The sequence below is a fragment of the Populus nigra genome, chromosome 19 (assembly GCF_951802175.1).
Source record: "Populus nigra chromosome 19, ddPopNigr1.1, whole genome shotgun sequence".
In the NCBI taxonomy this organism is placed as follows: Eukaryota; Viridiplantae; Streptophyta; class Magnoliopsida; order Malpighiales; family Salicaceae; genus Populus; species Populus nigra.
Window position 1 is genome coordinate 5,271,880 of NC_084870.1, and position 25,076 is coordinate 5,296,955.

Here is a 25,076-nt window from a genome sequence, read left to right on the forward strand (position 1 = left end):
GCTTGCCAGGGTTTGCAGAACCCCACACTTGGGGTGTGCAGAACTGGGAGTAGGGTGCAGACCCGCTCATCTGGGTTTCTTCTATTGCGCTTGGGGTCTGCAGACCCCCCTTGCGAAGAGTTGCAAAACCCGCAGAGAAAATTAACAAATTTGAAAAAAAAAGAAAAAAAATATAATAACTAATAACAATTATTATTGTTGTTGTTGTTATTATCGTTAATGAATTTTATAAAAAGATTATTACTATAAAAACTTGGACTAGACAAGTTTAATATTATTATTACTATACTAAATATTATTTTTATTTATTGTTGTCATTAGTAAATTGAAAAACAATTATTATTTATAGTTATCATTTCAGGTGGGGTTGAATTTCCTTATTAAAACATGTTTTGTTTTGGTTTTTAAAAATGCTTTGAAACAAATTTGACAATTTTTTATTTTTTTTCTTTAATTCAAATTAATATTTTTCCTTTAATTTATATTAAGATGTTTTTGTATTATTTTGATGTGATTATATAAAAAATAGATTTAAAACAATAAAAAATATTATCTCAATATATTTTTTAAAAAGCATTTTAAGATATTTTCAATTTTATTTTTTTCCCTCTTCAAATATTTTTTTCTCTTATTGATTTTTTTCATGCTGTAAAGAGAAAATAAATTAATGTGACTTTTTTTTATATTATACAAAAGTTAGGTGATGATAATTTTTTTTCATTTCGAGTTGGGTTGAATTTCCTTATTAAAGTATGTTTGGTTTTACGATTCAAAAATGGTTTGAAAAAAAATTTAAATTTTTTTTATTGTTTTCTTTACTTCAAATTAATATTTTTTTATGTTTTTGTATTTTTGTATTTTTTTGTTTAAATATATTGAGATTGAGTCTGGCTGCGCAACCACACCCAAAAGAATATATTAAGTTGGGTCCAGTCGTCGCTAGACCCATCAGCCTTGGATCTTGTCCTTAACAGGACCCATCACTATTTTTTTTTTTTGTTTTTCTTTCCTCTTGGGTCAGGCATTCTCTTTCAGACCCAAAAAACTTACGTAAGAAACCGCGCCTCACCCAAGGAGCTTGGGTGTGGCTAGGCACAGACCCAAATCTAAATCCCTTGGGTCTTAAAGACCTGTCTGACCCAAGATTATTGGTCCTTCGTCAAGGCCCAAGATTAATGGGTCATGCGTCAGGAATCAAAGCTAATAAGTCGTGCGTCAAAACCCAATGTTCTTGGGTTCTGTGTCAGGATCCAATTTTCTTAGGTTGTGTCAGGACCCAAGACTAATAGATCTGACATCAAGACCCAAGATTTTTGGATCTTAGATTTCTAAATATAATTATTTATGATATAAATATTATTATTTTTATTATAATTAAAGGTATTAATATTAAAAATAGTATTATTTGTGATATAAATATTAATATTTTTAAAATAATTAATAAATTTGAAAAACATTATTATCAATATTGAAAAACAACTATAGATTTGATTTGAAGTGTAAAATAATTAATAATAATAATAATAATTAAATTTTAAAAAACTATTATTATTATCAAAGAAAAAAAATTAAATATTAACAAAAAATTGGTAGACAAGTTAAATATTAATATTATTGTTGGATTTAGCGTTGCAGCCAGAGACAACGCTCTTGGGTTCACCGTTGCAGCCAGACGTCACGCTCTTGGATTTTTATGATATCTTTTTATTAAAATAAAATGTGAGCCCACGGCGTAGTGCGGGCAAATAAGAAAAATGAAACAAATATCAATTATTATTATTATTATCGTTAATAAACTTTTTTAAAAATATTTTTACTACAAACAATTTGGCCAGACAAGTTCAATACTATTATTAATATAATAAATATTATTATTTTTATTATAATTAAAAGTATTAGTGTTAGAAATATTATTAGTTGTGATATAAATATTATGATTTTTTTATAATTAATATTATTAATATTAAAAATACTATTATTTTTATTATAAATATTATAATTTTTCTTATAATTAATATTATTCTTATAATAATTAATAAATTTCTAGAAAATGTTATTAATATTGAAAAAATAGATTTGATTTAAAGAGTAAAATTAAAAATTATTATTACTATTATTGTTGTTGTTATTGTTATTACCAGATTTTAAAACAAAATTATTACTGTCATCGAAGAAAAGCATAATTATTTTTTAAAAGATTGAAAAATATAAGAATTTGTTTCGAGAAGTTAAATATTATTATTAATATTATAAATATTATTATTAATATTATAAATATTATTAAATTCATTAATATTATTACAATAAAAATAAATATTATTGCTATAAAAAAACATAGATTTGATTTGAAGATAAAATCAATTACTATTATTATTATTTTCTTCACTTCAAATTAATATTCTCCTTAATTCATATTAAGATGTGTTTGTATTATTTTGATGTGATTATATAAAAAAGATATTTAAAAAAATTAAAAATATTATCTCAATATATTTTTAAAAACTATTTTAAGATATTTCCAATTTTATTTTTTACTCTCTTGAAAAAAAAATTCTTTTCTCTTATTGATTTTTTTTCAAACTATAAAAACAATTAAATTAATATGACTTTTTTTATATTATACAAAAATTAGGTGATGATAATTTTTTTTTTCATTTCAGATGGGATTGAATTTTCTTATTAAAGCATGTTTGATTTTGGTTTTCAAAAATGATTTGAAAAACATTTGACAATTTTTATTTTTTTCTTTACTTCATATTAATATTTTTTTCCTTTAATTGATATTAAGATATTTTTGTATTATTTTGATGTGATTATATATAAAATAGATTAAAAAAATAAAAACATTTATCACAATATATTTTTTAAAAAATAAAAAAAATATTTTAAGATATTTTTATTTTTTATTTTATTCCCTCTTGAAATTTGTTTCTTTTCTCTTATTGATTTTTTTATAGTGTAAAGAGAAAATAAATTAATGTGACTTTTTTTTATATTATACAGAAGTTCGGTGATGATAATTTTTTTTTCATTTCAAGTTGGGTTGAATTTCTTTATTAAAGCATGTTTAGTTTTGCGTTTCAAAAATACTTTGAAAAAAATCTTAAATTTTTTTATTGTTTTTTTATTTTAAATTAATATTTTTTTATGTTTTTATATATATATTAATTTTAATATATTGAGATTGGGTCTGGCTGCGCAGTCACATCTAATGAGAATATATTAAGTTGGGTCTTGCCCCGAGAAGGACCCAAAATAGCTTTGGGTCCAACTACCGCTGGACCTATCAGCATGAGTCCTACTCCTAAAAGGACCCATCAATAATTTTTTATCTTTTTTTTTCTTTTCTCTTAATTTGGGCAATCTCTTCTAGACCCAAGAAACTTATGGTGTGAAAAGGAGGGCACACCCAAGGGAGCTTAGGTGTGGCTATGGAGTAGACCCAAATCCTTTAGGTCTGCAACTCCGTCTGACCCAATATTATTGGTCCTTCTTCATGATCCAATTTCTTGGGTCCCGAGTCAGAACCCAAGGCTAATAGATCCTGCGTCAGGACCCAAGGTTCTCGAGTGTTAGGTTTCTAAATATAATTTTTTATATTATAAATATTATTATTTTTATTATAATTAAAAGTATTAATATTAAAAATAGTATTATTTGTGTTATAAATATTATTATTATTATTATTATTATTATTAAAATAATTAATAAATTTGAAACAAATTATTATCAATATTGAAAAACATCCATAGATTTGATTTGAGGTGTGAAATTAATATTAATATTATTATTATTAAATTTTAAAAAATTATTATTACTATCAAAGAAAAACCATAAATGTTTTTTTGAAAGATTAAAAAAATAAAAATTTTGGCAAACAAGTTAAATATTATTATTAATATTATAAATATTATTGTTGGGTTTTGCATTACAGCCAGACTCAACGCTCTTAGATCTGATGTTACAGCCACACCCAACGTTTTTAGATCTTAGATTTTTATTATATTTTTTTATTAAAATAATAGGTGAGCCCGCGGCATTACTCTTAAGTAAAAATTAATGAGTTAAAATTGAAAATGGGTTTGGATTTCCTTAATTTTACCCGAGTTACTAGATTGGATTATGTGAAAAAAATTAAAAAGTTACCCTAAATTTTATAAGTTTATAATACTTTAAATTAATAAAAAAAATTAAAGTATTATAAGTTTGTCATTTGGTTATTAAACCCAGCCCGGGGTTGACCCAACCAAGGGGCCGGGTCCCGGGTTTCATAGGTCAACCTGGAAAAATTAAAAAAAAAATTAAAGTTTTAATATTTCATATGAAAAAATCCATGTAAATATAAATTATACATATTGTAAACAATGAAGTTTAAAAGAATATTTTAAAAAGTTTTTTATCCCACATAAAAAAAGATATTATGTTAAGCTTTTAAGTTGAAGTATTTAAACCAAAAACATTTTTTATCCCACATTGAAAAAACATAACTTTTTTCTTGGGAACATAGAGTATATATAATGATAGATTTCAAATCTCACATTGAAAAAATATAACTTATTTCATGAGAACATGAAGTATATATACGAAAGGGCTTCAAATCCCATATTAAAAAGATACTATGTTATCCTTTTAAGTTGAAGTATTTAAACTAAAAAGTTTTTTTTATACCACATTGAAAAAACATGATTTTTTTTTTGGAACATAGAATATATATACTAATAAATTTCAAATTCCACATTGAAAAAACATAATTTTTTTCATGGGAACATAAAGTATATATACGAAAGGACTTCAGATCCCACATTAAAAAAGATACTATATTATCCTTTTAAGTTCAAGTATTTAAACCAAAAAGTTTTTTTATCCAACATTGAAAAAACATGATTTTTTACTTGAAAACATAGAATATATATACCAATAAATTTCAAATCTCATATTTTAAAAAAAAACTAGATCTCGTTCGGGTTTATCCAAGTCACCCGAATCATGAATCGACCCGTCACATCATCTGAGTTTGGTCGTACTGTTGCCTCAACCGATCTTTTACCAAACCAAGTAGTAGGGCCAAGTCCTCTTCCTTCGACATCGAAGCTTCTATATGCTTCAATGCTGTTGAATTTGCCAACGGCTGGTTTTAATGATTCAATAATTTATTATGAAGATTAAATTGCTTGTCACTTAATGTAAACGGTCTCAATACAAATTGCTTCTCGGGATTCAAACAATTTTATCTTAAAATATTGCACTATAAATCATGACCTATAAATATTTAAATTTTTTAAGATTAATTTTTTATATTAAAATAATTAATTAATTTGACAAATTTGTTTATTAAATGATTCTATCGTTCTTCTGCATTGAGTCAAAGATGGCCACCTAGAAATAACATCGTTGAAATGGATTTTTCACCCTTTAAATTAAATTAAATTATAAATAAATAAATAAATCTCAGACACGTACTAGACTAAGCTTATTCATTGGAATGGTGCGTTTGCAGATTTGCCCTTGCACTGAAATATTGAGGTCAATTTAGTCTTTTCACGGGATCCAAATTAATCAAGAGCAAAAAGTTATTCGCATGTTATTTTTTCACTTTAAAATGACAAATCCCTGAAGTTATTAAACTGGTTTTCAGGAGCTTATTTGTCCTTACACTTTCTTAAGTGTTGTAAAAGACTGATGTACACTTACAAGCAAAAACAATTAACCTGTATTCAGGAGCTTTTTTATCTTTTTAAACTGATTTTTTTTATTATAATTAAGTTAATTTACAAGCAATTTGATTATTTAATAAATCTATTTATATTACAGCGATGTTAGGGAGGTAAATAGTGGCTTTTAAGATGGTGTTGAATTTGTCTTGACAGTTCTTCATGTCTATGTTATGCTTTTTCAACTTCACCATCCATCAACTTTTTCATCTATTAAATTTGGTTTTCATTATTTTGATTATTATTTATTTATTTTAAATGGTTTTTAGAATTATTATTTTTTTATGATTTCATCCTCTAATTTTTTTCCTATCAAATTTTATCCTCATTTTCTCCTTTATTTTAAGCTTGGGTCTCTTTAGCTTAATCATTCCGCATTTATTTAATCAGAGATTAGACTCCGTTATTTTTTTTTATTTTATTTCTATAGAAACTTTTATTGGTTATAAAAATATCATAGGTTATATTGAGTCTTTTTAGTTGTTGCTCTTTGTTAAATTTAGTTTTTTTTTGAGAAATTTGATTTTTTATTAAATTAAATTAATTAATTAAATATAAGCATGAAATGCTCATTTTATGATATTTTACTTGGTTTTATTTCTGGTGATAAAACGGTGTCCATAGACTTTTCCTTCATTTGCTATTGGATATTATATTGGTAACTCATTTTTTATAGTTAACTATTGTCAAAAAAAAATATTTTATTTACTGTCAATATCTTTTTTAATCATATTATTAAATTAATCAAGCTTATTAAATCAAGTAAAATTAATTATCTAAATCTCATATTATTAAATTATTTACTGTCGATATCTTTAGATGCTCTTTGTTACTTCAATCTTCTTTTTACCCTAAACTAAGTAGAGTTTCTTCAACACTTTAAATCTGTGAACAAACTAGGAAATTTTGGTCTGAATCCGGACATGACTTGCGCACCGCATGTCCGGAGGTTTAAAACTATCGATTCAATCTTCAATATTCAGTAAAATGATAATTATTTTGGAAGTCAAATTAGTAATAGAATTTATTTCTTGCCATAGAAGATTTTAGAATTTTATTTTCTTTGACCTTGTATCCACTTTGAAAAGTAGTTTTCCCCTTTTTTTTTTCCAAGAAAAAGCTTTGGAGAAGATTCGCATGCGCCCAAGTCATAGCAATGTGATGAGACTTGTTTATAATTCAGTCTTTCGAATGAGGATTTGAAACTGTAACAATCTGTTTACTTAATTAAGGAGAAACTCGAAGCGAAAAAAGTTTGTTTTCTTTTACCAATGTGTAACTGAAGAAGCAAAAACAATCTTCTGCACGTTCTTATGACGATTGCATCGTTCAAATCATTGCACTTTCTACTCGGCCTGTTTGTTTCCTTGAAGCTCTTGGCCTTAACTCAAGAGGAAAACCAGTTCATCTATCATGGCTTCACTGGCGCCAACCTGCTCCTCAGCGAGAATGCAAAAATCCATCCAAATGGTCTCTTAGAGCTGACAAAAACTTCAAAACGGCAAATTGGCCGCGCTTTCTTCCCATTCCCTTTTCAGTTCAACACATCTTTATTCAACAATTCTCGGCCTCTCTCGTTCTCTACCCAGTTTGCGTTTGCCATGGTCCCTGAGCTGCCTACACTTGGTGGCCATGGCATGGCCTTCACAATCTCTCCATCTGTGGACTTCACAGGGGCTTTGGCAACTCAATACTTTGGAATCCTCAATTCTACAAGCAATGGCCTGTCTTCAAACCATCTATTGGCTGTTGAGCTGGATGCAGTTCCAAGCCCGGATCTTAAAGACATCAATGACAACCACGTTGGAATTGATGTAAACAGCTTGATATCCATTGAATCTGCTCCGGTGACCTACTTTTCAGATGAGGAAAAGGAGAATAAGAGCTTGACTCTCATAAGTGGTCATGTGATGCACGTGTGGATAGATTACGATGAAGTAGAGAAGCTACTCAATGTTACAGTTGCTCCTGTCACAAGAACAAAACCAACCTTGCCTCTCTTGTCAACATCTCTCGATCTTTCTTCTGTTATGTTGGATTCCATGTACGTTGGTTTTTCTGCATCTACTGGAGCAGTGGCTAGCAGCCACTATATTCTGGGGTGGAGCTTCAACAGAGGCGGACAAGCTCAAAGTCTTGACGTGTCAAAGTTGCCTTCACTTCCCCCTCAAAGAAAATCCAGAAAGAAACCATATTTAAGAATTCTGGTCCCAACAATAACAGCAATCATTTTGCTGGTAGCATTCTCTGGTGCTGCTTATATCATAAGGAGGAAGAAATATGAAGAACTGCGCGAAGATTGGGAACAGGAGTATGGTCCTCAAAGATTCTCCTACAAGGATTTATACAAAGCAACTACAGGTTTCACGGACAGGAAGTTGCTGGGAAGTGGAGGTTTTGGAAAGGTTTACAGAGGAGTATTGCCTTCTTCCAATATGCAAGTCGCGATCAAGAAAGTATCCCATGACTCCAAGCAAGGAACTAAGCAGTTCGTTGCTGAGATTGCTAGCATGGGAAGGCTGAGGCACAGGAACTTGGTCCAGCTCCTAGGCTATTGCCGGAGAAAGGGAGAGCTCCTCTTGGTCTATGATTACATGCCCAATGGAAGCCTTGATAAACTCCTGTTTCGCAATGACACACCCAGCCTTAATTGGGTTCAGCGATATCAGGTCCTCAGAGGAGTGGCGTCTGCCCTTCTTTACCTCCATGAAGAGTGGGAACAGGTTGTTCTGCATAGAGATGTGAAAGCTAGCAATATACTGTTAGATGATGATTTCAATGGTCGGCTAGGAGATTTTGGGCTTGCTAAATTCTATGATCGTGGGGCTAATCCTCAAACAACCTGTGTGGTTGGAACAGTTGGATATATCGCGCCAGAGGTTACTAGAACAGGAAGGGCCACTACCAGCAGTGATGTTTTTGCTTTTGGCACTTTTATGCTTGAAATGGCTTGTGGAAGGAAACCTTTAGAGCCACAACAATCAGCAGAAAAGATGATTTTGGTTGACTGGGTTCTTGATTCCTGGAAAATAGGAGACATGCTTCGAACAGTTGATCCAAAATTGGAAGGTAATTACGTGGTGGAGGAAATGGAATTGGTTTTGAAGCTAGGTCTGCTTTGTTCTTTCTCTACACCACAAGCTAGGCCAAGCATGAGGCAAATTGCGCAATATCTGGATGGGAATGCTAGCCTGCCAGAGATGCCGCTTGATGGTGCTAGCATAGGTTTGATGCCAGTGAGTCGTGAAGAGCCTGGGGGTCTCAACTTGTCTTTCCATAGATCTAATGATTACTCTGCTCATTCCTTCTCTAGTACCGACTCAATCCTCAGCTGTGGTCGTTGAATCATGGCTTAAGGAGGTAAAAATTCTTTAACCTCAAGACTAACAGCTGGCATGTGGCAAGCCTGGTATTAGTGGTGAAGAGGTAGTTTGGAATACTTAGAATGTTTGTGCATACCATAGTAATCCTCAAAGCACCACAAAGACTGCTCCATGAGGGGTTAATTAACATATGTATAATTTATGATTTAAGCAAAACACATGGTTGAAATAGTACAATGTTTGATGAAACAATGCTGGTCAATGATGGCCGTGTAGCTTCTTCCATTCTCCTCGGTGCTCTAACCCCACCCCACAATTCAACTCAACTATGCCTCATTCCCAAACTAGTTAGAATCAGTTTCACAGATCTTCCTTCTCCATTCATTTAGTCCTTGTTCCTTTTTTTATAAAACTCTCCACTTACTTCTGTTATGGACTCAAATGATTAATCACTTATGCCTACCTCGTTTTTACATTGAAGTTTAATTACATATTGAACTATTCTGACTTCTGATATAGTGATCTGCAGAAAGCAGAGGCTTCAGTCAACTTTCTAAAATACAGAAAATCCAACACCCAGTATCATCGATTATCCTAACTAGAGTGCAGTTCAGTGTGATATGGCTGCTGGCCGGGTGGTTTATTCACAGACTAGTAGTGGAATAAAAAAAATTGGTGATAATGTATCTTGATGCTGATGTTATACACACATATAACTGTTTTAATCTTTCTACAAACAGTCAAGATTGCAAAAACCACGTTCAAGGAAGAAAGAAGATATAGACAGCAGCTTTGTAAGCTGAAAAGGGATTAAAACACCAGCCAAGAAAAAGTAAAAGAAACATTGCAACAAAATTTGCAATAAGAAGGCAGCAATATTAATAACCCTGCTTTTGTAAAATAATAAAGAAGAGATTGAATTCAATGCCACGATTTATTATTGATACTGTATCACATATTTATACAAGGCTTTTGCTTTACAGTAGGAAAGAAGAATTCTGCAGATCTCCTATTCTAAGTAGGAAACATAATTACAGTAGGAAACATAATTACAATAGGAAAGCTAATATCTACGTATCTTCTATTCTAAGTAGGAGACTATGATCTTTGTTCTCTCAACACTCCCCCTCAAGTTGGAGAGTGAATATCCTGCACTCCTAACTTGCGAACCATAGGCACAAAGATTTCTTTTCCGGGAGGCTTGGTTAAGATGTCTGCTAGCTGATGTGCAGAATCCACATGTCTCGTGTCTCGTAGTTACGGATCCATCTTGGATTTTATCTCTAATGAAATGACAATCCATTTCGATATGTCTAGTTCTTTCGTGAAAAACTGGATTAGCTGCAATGTGTAAGGCAGCTTTATTATCACAATACAATAAAGTTGATTCTTGGTGCGAAATTCCCAAATCCCTCAATAGATGGCGAAGCCATGTCAATTCACAACAAGCTCCTGTCATTGCACGGTATTCTGCTTCAGCTGAGGAGAGTGAGACTGTTTTCTGTCGCTTTGATCTCCAAGATATCAACGATGATCCAAGAAAAACACAATAGCCCGTTGTGGATCTCCTAGTGAGTGGGCATCCTGCCCAATCTGAATCACAATAAGCCCTTAACCTGAAGTCATTATTTGAAGAGAAGAATAATCCTTGGTTGGGTGCCTTTTTTAGATAACGAACAACCCGAAGAGCCGCCTCCATATGATCTTTCCGAGGTTGATGCATAAATCTACTCAAGACATGTACTGCATAAGTTATGTCTGGCCTTGAAACAGTTAAGTAAATTAATCTGCCAATCAGTCTTCTGTACCGGTTTGGTTCTTTGAGCAAGGTGCCTTTGTCTGATAATTTCAACCCTCGTTCCATAGGAGTATTGATTGGGGCAGCACCCAGCAAGCCTGCATCTGCAATGATCTCTAGTGCATACTTACGCTGGGAAATAAAAATCCCTTTCTTGGAAGCCGACACCTCAATTCCAAGAAAATATTTCAAAATGCCAAGGTCTTTGAGACGAAAATGGTTATGCAGAAATTGTTTGGTTGCAGCAATTCTAGCCGGATCATTACCAGTGATGAGAATATCGTCAACATATATCAGAAGAGCAGTAAAGGACTCACCCTGTTTGCTGGTGAACAAGGAATAATCAGCACGAGATTGTATATATCCAGCTGAGCAAATTGCTTCTGAAAACTTTGCAAAGCATTGGCGAGATGCCTGTTTCAGCCCGTATAATGACTTATGAAGGCGACAAACAAGATGGTTCTCCCCCTATCGCCGAAGACCTGGCGGTGGTGACATGTATATTTCTTCTGCTAAGTCACCATGGAGGAAAGCATTGTGGACGTCCATTTGGTGGAGAGACCAACCAGAAGAAGCGGCCAAGGCAAGTAAGCAGCGGACAGAGATGATTTTAGCCGTGGGAGAGAAGGTATCGTGAAAGTCCACACCTTCCAATTGTGTGAACCCCTTGGCGACTAGGCGTGCTTTGTAGCACTCGATAGAACCATCAGAACGGTGTTTAATTTTATACACCCATCTACAACCAATTGGTGTCTTGCCAGCCGGGAGTGGTGTGAGGGACCAAGTACCATTTTCCTGAAGAGCCTGCAATTCATTATGCATGGCTTCCTGCCATACAAGGTGAGCAACAGCTTCGGAATAGGATTTGGGTTCGGTGACAGTATGGAGCTAAGCAACAAAAGATTGGTTTGCAGGTGTATAGCGGTGATAAGAAACAAAATTAGCCAGTGGATAACGTGTACCTTTAGTCGGACCTGGTAGTGAGGAGGCCGATTGGTGGGAGTAAATATTGGAGCAGAAGTAATCGTGAAGCTTGGCTAGTGGCATAGTGTGTCTGGTGGAGCGACGAAGTAGAGTGGCGTCAGAGGTGGGCTGGGGAGGATGATCGGTTAGGGAAGGGTGGGGTTGTAGGGGAGGCTGATCAGGTGGTAGTGAAGGAGGAGGTTTAGGGCGGCGGGTGTAGGTTTGTAGAGTGGACATGGGTTGTGGAGATGGTGGATCGGTGGCAGGTGTGGTGGGAGCTGAATCAGTGGGAACAGGGGACAATGGTATAGGTGAAGGGGAAACTGGAGGTGGAATGGGAGGGGAAGTAAAAGAACTGAAATCAAAAGAATTTATATCATGAGATATAAGGGGAATAGGACCAGAAGGTGTGTGTGGAGGAGAGATGGTGGATTTGGGTTGGATAGAAGCATATGGAAAAATATTTTCATGAAATCGCACATCATGACTGGTGAAAAAAATTTTAGTTGACAAATCGAATAATTTATATTCTTTTTGACCGATGGGATATCCAATAAAAACTGAGGGTATGGAACGATTGTCAAATTTGTGAGAAGGATGGACGTTGGTAGCATAGGCTAAACAACCAAAGACTCGAATATAGGAAAAAGAGGGTGATTTGGAGTAGAGAAGTTCGAAAGGAGTTTTGAAAGAAAGGGTGGAAGAAGGGAGTCGATTGATGATGTGTACTGTAGTAAGTGCACACTCGCCCTAAAATTGGACGGGAAGGTGAGCATGAAATTTTAGAGCTCGGGCTACCTGTAAGATGTGACGATGTTTCCGCTCCACAACCCCATTTTGTTGGGGCGTGTAAACACAAGAATGTTGAAAGATGACACCGGTGTCTTGAAAAAAAGAACGGAGTGAGAGAAATTCACCACCATTGTCACTTTGGAAAATCTTAATGTGAGAGTCAAATTGAGTATGAACGTAGCTGAAAAACTGCTTTAAGAGTGATTGTGTTTCATTTTTGTGTCGCATTAAGAAAATCCATGTAAAACGTGTATAATCATCAACGACAGTAAGGAAATAATAAGCACCAGAAATAGAAGTGTGTCGATAACGACCCCAAATATCACAATGAATTTTTTCGAAAAGTTTTGTAGAAGAAATAATACTAGGACTGAAAGGTAAGCGACTTTGTTTAGCCAATGGACAGACAGGGCACACATCATGAAATTGTGCGGAAAAATTTAAAAAATTCTTGGCAATTAAATTGAGGCGATGAGGTGATATGTGACCGAGGCGATTATGCCACAGATTGGTTGATGAGATGGTGGTATTGCAGGCTGGTAGGGTTTTTTTTGGTGAGGTGGAGTTGATCGTAGATGTCTTCGTTGCTAATGCCACCAAGTAGTATAATCCGTCACGTTGTTTACCCCAACCAATCGTCCTCCTCGTAACCAGATCCTGCAAAATACACCAATAAGGAAAAAATGTTATTGAGCAATTCATCCCTTTTGTCAAACGACTTACTGACATTAGATCAACTTTGAATGTGGGTACACAAAGCACATTGTGGAGATAATAAACAGAATTCAGAGGCAGTGATCCTTTGGTAACGATTTTGGCCTTTTGGCCGCTAGGCAACAAAACAGAAGGCAAAGAACAATTTTTATCTGTATGTAAAAGAGATTTTGACGAAGAGGAAATATGATTTGTCGCCCCGCTATCAATAATCCAATTGCGAGAAGCGATTTTAGGCAAACCTGACTTTGTTACGGCATGTGCTTGGGAGCTAGGTCCTTCATTTTTATTAAGAAGTGATAAGAGCTGCTTTAATTGAGTTTCTGAGATGCCAACCACTGATTTGCCATCTTCTTTAGAAAAATCTTCTGACACATGATTAGCTACAGATCTGTTGTTGTTGCCAAAACGCTTTGACCTGAATTATGCCTCGCTTTGGGATGGCCAACTGGATATCCATTCAGCTCATAACATGTTCGAACCCAGTGGCCTGGTTCTCCACAATGGGAACAAAAAGGACGTCCCTTTCTAGAGACAAAACGACGTTTGTCTTGGTCATGTCTGCGTGCGAAAGTCTCTAGTTGCGATCGAAAGTCATGCATCCCATATGATTGATAAAAACGTTCAGATTTTCCTGTACCTGTTAATGAGGTGGTCTTGCCACTATTGCTGCGGACGGCCATGGCAGCACTGTCAACAGAGTCATTTATAGTGTGCATTGAGCTTAAGAGACGTTGCTTCTCTTCTTGAGAGACGGAGGAATAGGCTTGACGAACAGATGGGAGTGGATTAATTAGGAGAATTTGTCCACGAATAGCACTATAAGAGTCATTCAACCCCATCAGAAACTGCATTAACCTTTGCTGATCTTGTTGTGCTCCATGGACTGTGTCGTTGTAGGAGGCTAATTCATCCCACATGCCCTTCAGTTTTGTATAATAGGCTGAGATAGAAAGTTGGTCCTGTCGAAGACAAGCAATATCTCGTTGAATCTCAAAGATACGAGGTGCATTGCTTTGAGAGAATCGATCATGAAGATCTTCCCAAACTTCTTGAGCTGTAGAGTAGTAGATCACACTGTCTGAGATCTCCGGAATGACAGTGTTAATGATCCATGAGTGAACTATATCGTTACATCTAGACCATACGGCATAACCTTCAGGATCAGTCTCCTCTGAAGGGATTCTGATTGAGCCATTGACAAAACACAATTTGTTCTTGGAATTTAAAGCTAGAGTCATAGCCCTTTTCCAAGTTGAATAATTGTCCCCATTCAGGGTTTAGAAATCAAGACCAGACCTGGATGATCTGAATGATGAGTGAAGTATGGATTTGAGAGATTTGTTTTTAGAAGTTCTGCAGGAATTTCTGGGTTTGTAGAAAAGCCAGGATTGGTAATTTTCTTGCCAATGATAGAACTTTCTTGATTGGCCATGATAGCTGAATTAGAAAGGGTGCTACACGAGAGATTAGGGTGTAGAGAAGCTGCAGGGTTCTAGTCCTGCTCTGATACCATGTAAAATAATAAAGAAGAGATTGAATTCAATGCCACGATTTATTATTGATACTGTATCACATATTTATACAAGGCTTTTGCTTTACAGTAGGAAAGAAGAATTCTGCAGATCTCCTATTCTAAGTAGGAAACATAATTACAGTAGGAAACATAATTACAATAGGAAAGTTAATATCTACGTATCTTCTATTCTAAGTAGGAGACTATGATCTTTGTTCTCTCAACAGCTTTCAGAAAGAGTGTAGATATCCAATTACCTAATGAAAAGGCTAGAGATGTCTGATCAATAAGCTTCCATCATTTCTCCTGGTTATTGGGTCACAGCTTGTTGCGGATGAGGCAGCGCAACCTCTTGGGACAGGGTACGTTCACTTGCTGTGCAGCCTTTCCTGCATCCAACTACCCTAAGTGATTAAACAGACTCTAATTTATCAAGCACTGGAGATTAGTTGTAATGATCAACTTTAATTCTAATTTGGGTCCCTCAAAGAACTTACACAGAGCAAGTTAAACATGAAGTGACTTGATTCCATCTTAGGAAAAACAAGCTCGTACTGGAAAGATTTAACAGACATTAGCCTCCTCGAAAAATACCACACACAAAAAAACAACAAAAGGAAGTTGATACAGATGCAGGATAGCCATCAAAGTGAAAATTACCGGTACTGATGTGTTCATATGAACTCATGGTGCCCGTTAGAGCTAGGAAGAGAGAACCAACCACTCCCTTTCCTCCTGGTAATATCTTGCTGGTCAGAGGTGTCAAAGGCAAGGACTGCAGCCATGGATCAACTGGGGTAGTGGCTGTGAGTGACCAAATCAGCTCACAAAGATAATCCGCAAAAGGAAAAGAAATGAATCAGGGAAGGATGGTCTGTGTAGTGGTGAGGTTTTTATTATGAAATGTCAGGTTTGTTTTTGTATTTTGAAAGCTTCTTTAACAAAAAAAAATAAAAAATTAATTAATTTTTTATGTTTTCAAATGGATTAAAAATAAATTTTAAAAAATAAAAAATATTTTATTTTGATATATTTCTAAATAAAAAATACTTTAAAAAACAATTGTTATTGAGCTTGAAAAATAGCCAATTATTAATAATAAGTGAAACAATCTATTTACTTTTATGTTTTAAAAATATTTAAAAAAAAAATTAAATTTTTATTATTTTTTTAAAATTAATATTTTTTAATATTTTCATATCATTTTATTTTGATGTACTAATATAAAAATTAACTTTTTAAAATATATATATATATATATATATTAATATATTTTTAAATAAAAAACAATTATAACCACACCTCTAAACAACTATATAGCAAAAGCTGAAGTTCATTTCACCATTTAAAAAGTATTACTTTTAAAATAAATTTTTTTATATAAGTTATTTTTAAATAATTAACTAAACCACACAGTTATATATGTGTGTACACACACTTTTATACCAAGGGAACTAAATGTGTGTTTAACATCGTGACAGGTTTTACAATTACGACTTAAATATTTGTTAACAGCAAGAGAATTCTTTCGACTTTGAATCTTGATTTTTTATTATTGAATCAGAGCAGCATTGGGTTGATACCATAGAGAAAAACATTGTTCATTGATGCTAGGACCTCAACCTTAACAACTAAGAAACTTAGAAGAAGCACTTGAGCGTCTAGCTGCTGTGGTCAACCGTGTGACTTGTTCCGTCCCCGTCCCGGGTTCGACCCTCTATGTGCACGCCTGTCACCCCCGCGGTGCCTAACCTGCCCCTGAGCTTGCAGGATGTCCAGTGGGCCATGGGGAATAGTTGTAGTGCGCGCAAGCTGGCCCGGACATCCCACGTGAATCAAAAAAAAAAAAATCTTAGAAGAAGAGGAAGAAGAAGAAGAGAATTTACATTACTATTGTGTTCATTACTTGTCCTACACCCTAAGAATTAAAGTAGCTAATCCATGTGTTTGATCTTATGTTGCTGAATACTAGAGCAGTAACAATACTCCCCTTTTGAATGAGTTCTTGTCCTCAAGAATTAGCATTAAACTCTGGAAATTGTTCACTCGAATCCTCATGATCCTCCTATGTAGAGTTTTCCTCAAATAAGTTAGACCATTGTACCAGCACCATGGCAGCAGCTTTGTTTTTGCAATAGAAGTCACTCTGGCCTTGTCATACTCGTCCACTGCTAGCAGATTAGAGGATATTATTGCTTGATCTCCAACCTTCTTTTTGAGTAGTGAAACATGAAAAACATGATGTATTAATGTTCCTCCCGGTGGCAGTAGTTTGTAAGCCACAGTTTCCACCTTTTGTACCACTTTATAAGGTCCATAGAATCTAGGATTAAGCTTTAAATTCTTTCTTAAAGCTACTCTTGTCTACTTATATGGTTGCAATTTAAGATAAATCAAGCCCCTCACATTGAACTCCCTCTTAGATCTGCGTTTATCTATTGTTGTTTCCAACTGCCTCTGAAGAATGCGATCCATGTTTATTCGAACCTGCAACATCCCACAACAGCTACCAGATAAACATCTTGAACTATGATAGTACATAACCATCAATGCTTGAAAGGGAGACATCTTAATGGCAAAGTGATGGCTGGTGTTGTAGCACTATTGTGCCAACCATGAATACCTCTAATTAGGACTATACATAGACATACATCTTAGGTAATTCTCTGATCATTGATTAACTCTTTCAGATGGCCCGTCTGATTGAGGATGATAGGCAGAGCTCATGAATAACTTGAACCACAACCTTTTAAACAGTTCCAAGATACTTGAAAGTATCTTGTCTCTTTCTGGTACAATTAAAGCTAGGAGACCATTAAACTTATAAAAAGATCCAAAAAAATGTGTATGCAACCTCTTGAGCCGAGAATGGATATGCTAAGGCAATAAAATAGGCATATTTTATATCCATTGCTACCATGATGGTATACATGCCTTCAGATTTAGGAAGTGCTTCAATGAAGTTCATTGTGATATTCTTTCATGTACCTAATTCTGATAATAACAGAGGTTACAACAACCATGGATAAGCCACTCGTTTCATCTTTTCCCTTTTGCAAGTATCACATTCTTACACAAACTATTTAAAACTACATAGGAATCTTAATAAAAGAAACGTCAGCTGATTGTCAATTTTGGAAAAACGTTCAAAAGGCTTTGGACAATGTTGAAGTCGAAGACAAAATCAAAGCTACAGTAGCCCTTAATGCTGATGTTTACGAATCATCATCCAACAACCCCTCTTCGGCTGTTGGGAACGAGCCTTTCTTGTCAAGTTTTAATAGCACTTGCGACAATGTTACGTTTACGTTTCCAGCATTGCATGACGTTCATAAGGCTCAAGGCAATGATGGAGTCGGAGACAAAATCAAAGCTATAGCAGCCCTTAATGCTGATCGATGTTCATGAATCATCTTCCAACAAACCACCCGATGGTAATTTTAGTAACACCGTAAAGGATGTCATGATTCACACTGAAGTTTCTTCATCAAGTTAAAGCTCTTTGGCCTACAGATGGTAACATTAATACCGACCCCAAATTAGCTAAAACATTCCTTGATGGTCTCCTTAAAGAAGAACTGCGCGAAGATTGGGAACAAGAGTATGGTCCTCAAAGATTCTCCTAAAAAGATTATACAAAGCAACTACAGGTTTCATAGACAGCAAGTTGCTGGGAAGTGGAGGTTTTGGAAAGGTTTACAGAGGAGTATTGCCTTCTTCCAATATGCAAGTCGCGATCAAGAAAGTATCCCATGATTCCAGGCAAGGAAGTAAGGAATTCGTTGCTGAGATTGTTAGCATGGGAAGGCTGAGGCACAGGAACTTGGTCCAGCTCTTCGAATATTGTCGGCGAAAGGGAGAGCTCCTCTTAGTCTACGTTGAGTTTGTTGCTTCAAGTTGCTGCTGTTACTCTGTTTCAATTACGTTTTTTATGCTTTAATAAATGATTGTCCTAGTCTTTAGGAATCAATTGATCTGTTAGGTTGTTAACAGATCATGGCACATTAAGCTGCTATAAGTTAGCATTTCTGTTGCTTTTATTTCAATTCTTTTCTTAATAATACTGCAACATCAATAATATTGCAGTTTTTACAATTCTCTTCTATCTTCTTTTCTTACATAATACTCAAACATGTAAACACCTTCAATTGGTATCGGAACATTTATTTCTTGAAGGGACCTGTAATGAAGGTTGAATCAAGTTTTTCTCACATATCTTCTCTTATCTTTGATGGCGAGAACTATCAATTTTGGACAGTCAAAATGGAGACCTATTTGAATGCCTTGGATCTTTGGGAAGCTGTTGAAGACGATTATGAAGTTCATCCGCTGCCAACTAATCCAACAGTAGCTCAGATCAAAAATCACAAAGAAAGAAAAACAAGGAAATCAAAAGCAAAAGCTTGTCTACTTGCTGTTGTTTCCACAACAATCTTCAGCAAGATTATGTCTCTTAAATCAACGAAAGATATTTGGGATTATTTGAAGAAGGAATATGCAGGAGATGAAAGAATTCGTGGCATGCAAAGTTTGAACCTGATAAAAGAGTTTGAACTGCAACGAATGAAGGATTCTGAGACTATAAAGGAGTACTCAAACAGATTGCTTGGGATTGTCAACAAGGTAAGGTTACTTGGCACAGATTTCTCTGATTATAGAATTGTTAAGAAAATTCTTGGAACAGTGCCTGAAAGATATGAAGCATCCATAACCACCTTGGAGAATACAAAAGATTTGTCCAAGATAATCTTGGCAGAGCTGATAAATGCCTTGCAGGCTCAAGAGCAACGCAGGCTTATGAGGCAGGATCGTATTTCTGAAGGAGTCTTGCCAGCCAAGTATCAAGAGTATGGCAAGAAGAAATATTTCAAGAAATATCAAATTTCAAGCAATGAAAACACTACCAGCAACATAAATCAAAACAAGGGTAGAAATTCAAAAAGAAGCTATCCACCTTGTCAACACTGTGGAAGAACAGGTCATCCACCATTCAAATGCTAGAAAAGGCCAGATGTAAAGTGCAACAAGTGTAATCAGCTTGGACATGAAGCTGTAATCTGTAAAAACAAGTTTCAGGTACGAGAAGCAGATGCTCAAGTTGCTGATCAAGATGATGAAGATCAGATGTTTGTGGCAACCTGTTTTTCAACCAGGAGCTCATCAGAATGTTGGTTGATCGACAGTGATTGTACAAACCATATGACATTTGACAGAACTCTTTTTAAGGACTTGCAGTTGACTGAAATTTCAAAAGTTCGAATAGGGAATGGTGACTACATTTCAACAAAAGGAAAAGGAACCATTGCAATTGCAACAAACTCAGGTACAAAAACCATTTCAGATGTTCTTTATGTACCTAATATTGATCAAAATTTGCTGAGTGTGGGTCAGCTAATAGAAAAGGGATTCAAAGTGACGTTTAAAGATCAATGTTGCCTCGTATATGATGTTGCTGGCTAGAAAATTTTAGAAGTCAAAATGAAAGGGAAAAGCTTTTCATTTTTTTCAACTGAGGGGGAGCTTGGTATAGCCAGATTGATGAGCATTTGCTAAATTTAGGCTTTGTAAAAAGCTTATCCAAGGCCACTCTGTATGTCAAACTGAAGGACAATGATGTTCTTATAGTGTCCTTTTATGTTGATGACCTTTTGGTGACAGGAAGTAATGAATTGCTGGTTGAAGAATTCAAACAAGAAATGATGAATGTGTTTGAAATGACCGATCTTGGTCTTATGACTTATTTTCTTGGAATGGAGGTCAAGCAAAGCTAGAATGAAGTCTTCATCTGCCAGAAGAAATATGCAAAGGAAATATTGAAAAAAATTCATATGGAAGAATGCAAAGCAACCAGCACACCAATGAACCAAAAGGAAAAGCTAAGCAAGAATGATGGGGCAGATAAAGTTGATGTAGGATACTTTAGAAGCATGATTGGATGCATAATGTATCTTACTACAACAAGGCCTGACATTTTGTTTGTTGTAAGTCTCTTATCTCGTTTTATGCATGGAGCTAGTGAATTACATTTAAGAGCTGTGAATTACATTTTGTTTGTTGTAAGTCTCTTATCTCATTTTATGCATGGAGCTAGTGGATTACATTTAAGAGCTGTAAAATGAATGTTGAGGTATGTAAGAGGGACTATAAGTTATGGTGTAAAGTATGAGAAGTGCCAAGGTTTTAAACTACATGGATTCTCAGACAGTGACTGGGCTGGTTCCATTGAAGATATGAAGAGCACTTCTGGGTATTGCTTTACCCTTGGCTCAGGAGTATTCTCATGGTGCTCAAAGAAGCAGGAGATTGTAGCACAATCTACTACATAAGCTGAATTTATTGCAGCCTCAGCAGCATTAAATCAGGCATTGTGGCTCCAGAAAATACTATGTGATTTGCACATGGAGGAAGAAGAACCAACAAAGATTTCCGTTGATAATCAAGCTACAATTGCAATCTCTCATAATCCAGTATTTCATGAGAAGACCAAGCATTTTAACATCAAGCTTTATTTTTTACGTGAAGTGTAGAAAAATGGTGATATTAAGTTAATTTATTGCAAATCTGTAGATCAACTTTTTGATTTATTCACCAAACCACTTCCAGTTAGCAGGTTTGAGTTTCTAAGGACAAGCTTAGGAGTATGCAGCCCTTAAAGCAAGGAGGAGTGTTGAGTTTGTTGCTTCAAGTTGCTGCTTTCAATTATGTTTTTTATGCTTTAATAAATGATTGTCCTAGTTTTTAGGAATCATTGATATGTTAGGTTGTTAACATATCATGGCACATTAAGCTACTATAAGTTTGTTGCTTTTATTTCAATAAATATGTAAACGATTGCTGTGAAATATAAAGCAATTCTGTATTCAATCCTTTTCTTAATAATACTGCAGCATCAATAATATTGTAGTTTTTACAATTCTCTTCTATCTTCTTTTCTTACATAATACTCAAACACGTAAACACCTTCAGTCCATGATTACATGCCCAATGGAAGCCTTGATAAACTCCTCTTTCGCAATGACACACCCAGCCTTAATTGGGCGCAGCGATATCAAGTCATCAGGGGAGTAGCGTCTGCCCTTCTTTACCTCCATGAAGAGTGGGAACAGGTTGTTCTGCATAGAGATGTGAAAGCTAGCAATGTTCTATTAGATGCCGATCTTAATGGACGGCTAGGAGATTTTGGGCTTGCTAAGTTTCATGATCATGGATCAACTCCCCAAACAACCAATATGGTTGGAACAGTTCGATATTTTGCACCAGAGATAGCTAGAACAGGAAAGTCAACTACCTGCAGCGATGTTTTTTCTTTTGGGACATTTATGCTCGAAGTAGCATGTGGAAGGAAGCCTGTAGAGTCAGAAAGACCACTTGAGGAGGTTGTTCTGGTTGACTGGGTACTTGAATGCTAGAAGAGAGGTGCCATTCTTGGGATAGTTGATCCTAGATTTGAAGGTAACCACGTAGAGGAAGAAATGGAGTTGGTCTTAAAGCTAGGCCTGCTCTGTACACACCGCACTCCAGCAGCTAGACCTAGCATGAGGCAAGCAGTGCAATATATGGATGGAAATGCTACTTTACTTGATTTACCACTTCACGGTGCAGGAATTGGCTTAGTTCCAGTTAGCAATGAAGCCTAGAGAGCAAGTTTTAACAAGAGCAAGTTTTAACAATCCCTTGAGGCCTATCATCAGGTGAAATTTCTTCATGTTCCTTGTCCGACTCTGAATCAATCCTCGGTGGTCGTTGAACCAGCAATGCTTCATGGAGGATTGATTACGTAAATATGTACATTAAGACTTGTTCGATGTGAAATATAGAGGAAGGTGCCGCAGAATTTTGAAGATTGTAGCATTTGTGCAATTTTTTTCCAACCACTTGTATCTTGTGAGCTGTTACCATAGAATAATCGCCCTCCCTGCAGACCGGAAGCCCAGAGGCAAGGAGGACTTGTAAGAAATTTAAACTTAGCATGCATGATGAATCCATCCTGGTTGACTATAAATCAAGGCCCTAAATATTTTTTAAAAAAAAATTAAATGACCTCACTAATCATGACTATTAATGATAAAAAATATTTTAAAATTAACTCAAGTACTAGTCAAGCACGTGATTTAAGCTCAAAATCTACATCGTTTGGAGTCTCTCTCATCTAAAACTTTTTGTGTCTTATAAGTCAATTTAAACATTCAACTTCTCTACAAGATCTTATAATCTTTCAATTTAGAATTAATGTTATTTAAATTTTTTAAGATTAATTACTTATTCTATCATAATTTATTTTAAATATATTATATTTTTATGTTAAAATAATTAATTAATTTGGGGATTTTTTTTTAAATGGTTGGTTAATTCAAATGATCCCCGTAAATCTTTTCATTGTTTCTTAAAATTGATAAAATTATAGAACTCAAATCCTACTTAATCCAAAAAAAAAGAAGATGAGAGCTAAATTAAGAGACGAGACGAGAGCCACGCCAACGTATCAGGTGTTACTTTTTAGAAATATTTTTAAAATGCAAACGTATTATTAAAACTATTTTTACTTGTTTATTGTCATTTTTACTTTCTTTATCTTTCTGGATCAAAACACGACTAAAAATTTAGAGTTAAGCATTGAGAATAGCCCACTTCGACCATAAGATTAGAGTTGTTGATATGTTCACTGAGTGTTTGGAGTTTGGATGTAATTGTTTTTTAAAATATTTTTTATTTAAAAATATATTAAAATAATATTTTTTTTATTTAAAAAAAAATTATTTTTGACATTAACACATTAAAATTATCTGAAAACATAAAAATAATTAATTGAAAGTAAAAATAAATAAATAAAAATCAATTTTTAAAAAAAATACTTTTAAAATATAAAAATAAACAACTCCTTAAAATTAAATACAGAATTGTCATTTTCAGTTAGCTATCAATATTTAACAAGGCGCAATGCTTTTTCTAAAATGGGATTTTCGTTCACCCTTTAAATTAAATTAAATTAAATTAAAAATAAATAAATAAATCTCGACACATGCTTGACCAAGTTTATTATTCACTGGAATGGTGAAATTTGCCCTTGCACTGAAATATTGAGGGGCAATTTAGTCTGGGATCCATTTATGTTATCAAATTCATCAAGAGCAAAAACATCTTCGCATGTTAATTTTTTTCACTTTAAAATGACAAATAAGCCTTTAAAAGAAAAGGAGTTAGTAAAAAGACCTTATTTGTCCTTCCACTTTCTTAAGTGTAGTAAAAGACTGATATACACACTTGGAAGCAAAAACAATTAACTTGCATTGGCTTTTTCATCTTTCAGACTAGTTTTTTGGGTTATAAATATTGTTTTTGCTTGCACTTGTATAAATATTAAAAACAAAATGGCACATGAGCTTTTCTTGTGTTATTTGTGTGGCTACTACGATGATTCTTGGAGGCAAATATTGGCTTTCAAGATGGTGTTGAAATTATTTTGATAATCCCTTTATGCTTGTAGCCAACTGAACTAAAGTTTGGTGTTAATAATATTTTATTTTTATTATTATTTATTTTATTTGAAATAATTTATAAAATGGCACATGAGCTTTTCTTGTGTTATTTGTGTGGCTACTACGATGATTCTTGGAGGCAAATATTGGCTTTCAAGATGGTGTTGAAATCATTTTGATACCCCTTTACGCTTGTGGCCAACTGAACTAAAGTTTGGTGTTAACAATATTTTTTTATTATTAGTATTTGTTTTATTTAAAATAATTTATAAAATTAAAAAAAAATTAATTTCATCCTCTCTTAATTTTTCCATCTATTAAATTTAATCTTCATTCTTTTAATTGCTATTTATTTATTTTAGATGGTTTTTAGAATTGAACTTTTTTTTTACGATTTCATCCTCCTTCAATTTTTTTCTATCAAATTTTATCCTTATTTCCTCCTCTCTTTTTTTAAGCTTTTGTTTCTTTAGTTTCATCATTCGGTATTTATTCAATCAGAGATTGGGTTCCATTATTTTTTTTAATTTCTGTAGAAACTTTTATTGGTTTTGAAAATGACATGAGTTGTCTTGAGTCTTTTTATTTGTCGCTCTTTGTTAAATTTAGTTTTTTTTTGGGAAATTTTATTTTTTTATTAAATTGATTAATTAAATATAAGCCTGAGATACTCACTTCATGATATTTTGTTTGGTTTTCTTTCTAGTGGTAAGGTGGTGTTCACGGTGAAGTGATGATGAATCTCCAACGAGCTTTTTCTTCATTTGCTCTCGGGTATTATTT

At 34.1% G+C, this 25,076-nt stretch overlaps 2 protein-coding genes, 1 long non-coding RNA gene and 1 pseudogene across 3 annotated transcripts; 2 read left to right on the plus strand and 2 right to left on the minus strand.

Annotated features, from left to right (window-relative positions):
* Positions 1-6,942: 6,942 nt before the first annotated feature.
* On the plus strand, positions 6,943-9,135 carry LOC133679941 (L-type lectin-domain containing receptor kinase SIT2-like). Its single transcript, XM_062102682.1, has one exon. It carries the CDS (start codon positions 7,025-7,027, stop codon positions 9,053-9,055), a length of 2,031 nt encoding a protein of 676 aa, XP_061958666.1. The 5' UTR covers positions 6,943-7,024; the 3' UTR covers positions 9,056-9,135.
* A 3,774-nt stretch (positions 9,136-12,909) lies between these two features.
* LOC133679348 (uncharacterized) lies at positions 12,910-14,761 on the minus strand. Its single transcript, XM_062101916.1, has one exon. The coding sequence runs from the start codon at positions 14,540-14,542 to the stop codon at positions 13,685-13,687; it is 858 nt and encodes a 285-aa protein (XP_061957900.1). The 5' UTR covers positions 14,543-14,761; the 3' UTR covers positions 12,910-13,684.
* Positions 14,762-14,837: 76 nt separating this feature from the next.
* On the minus strand, positions 14,838-15,707 carry LOC133679251 (uncharacterized). Its single transcript, XR_009836139.1, has 3 exons — positions 15,478-15,707; positions 15,315-15,371; positions 14,838-15,206 (listed from the first exon to the last, which is right to left on the minus strand). It is a non-coding gene; the product is annotated as an uncharacterized LOC133679251 (long non-coding RNA).
* A 2,031-nt stretch (positions 15,708-17,738) lies between these two features.
* Positions 17,739-22,515, plus strand: LOC133680122 (L-type lectin-domain containing receptor kinase SIT2-like; annotated as a pseudogene).
* Positions 22,516-25,076: the final 2,561 nt, after the last annotated feature.

Excerpts from the sequence above, each read along its gene's own strand:
- LOC133679941 (XM_062102682.1), top strand. The coding sequence starts at position 7,025 with ATGACGATTGCATCGTTCAAATCATTGCACTTTCTACTCGGCCTGTTT.
- LOC133679348 (XM_062101916.1), bottom strand. The coding sequence starts at position 14,542 with ATGACTCTAGCTTTAAATTCCAAGAACAAATTGTGTTTTGTCAATGGC.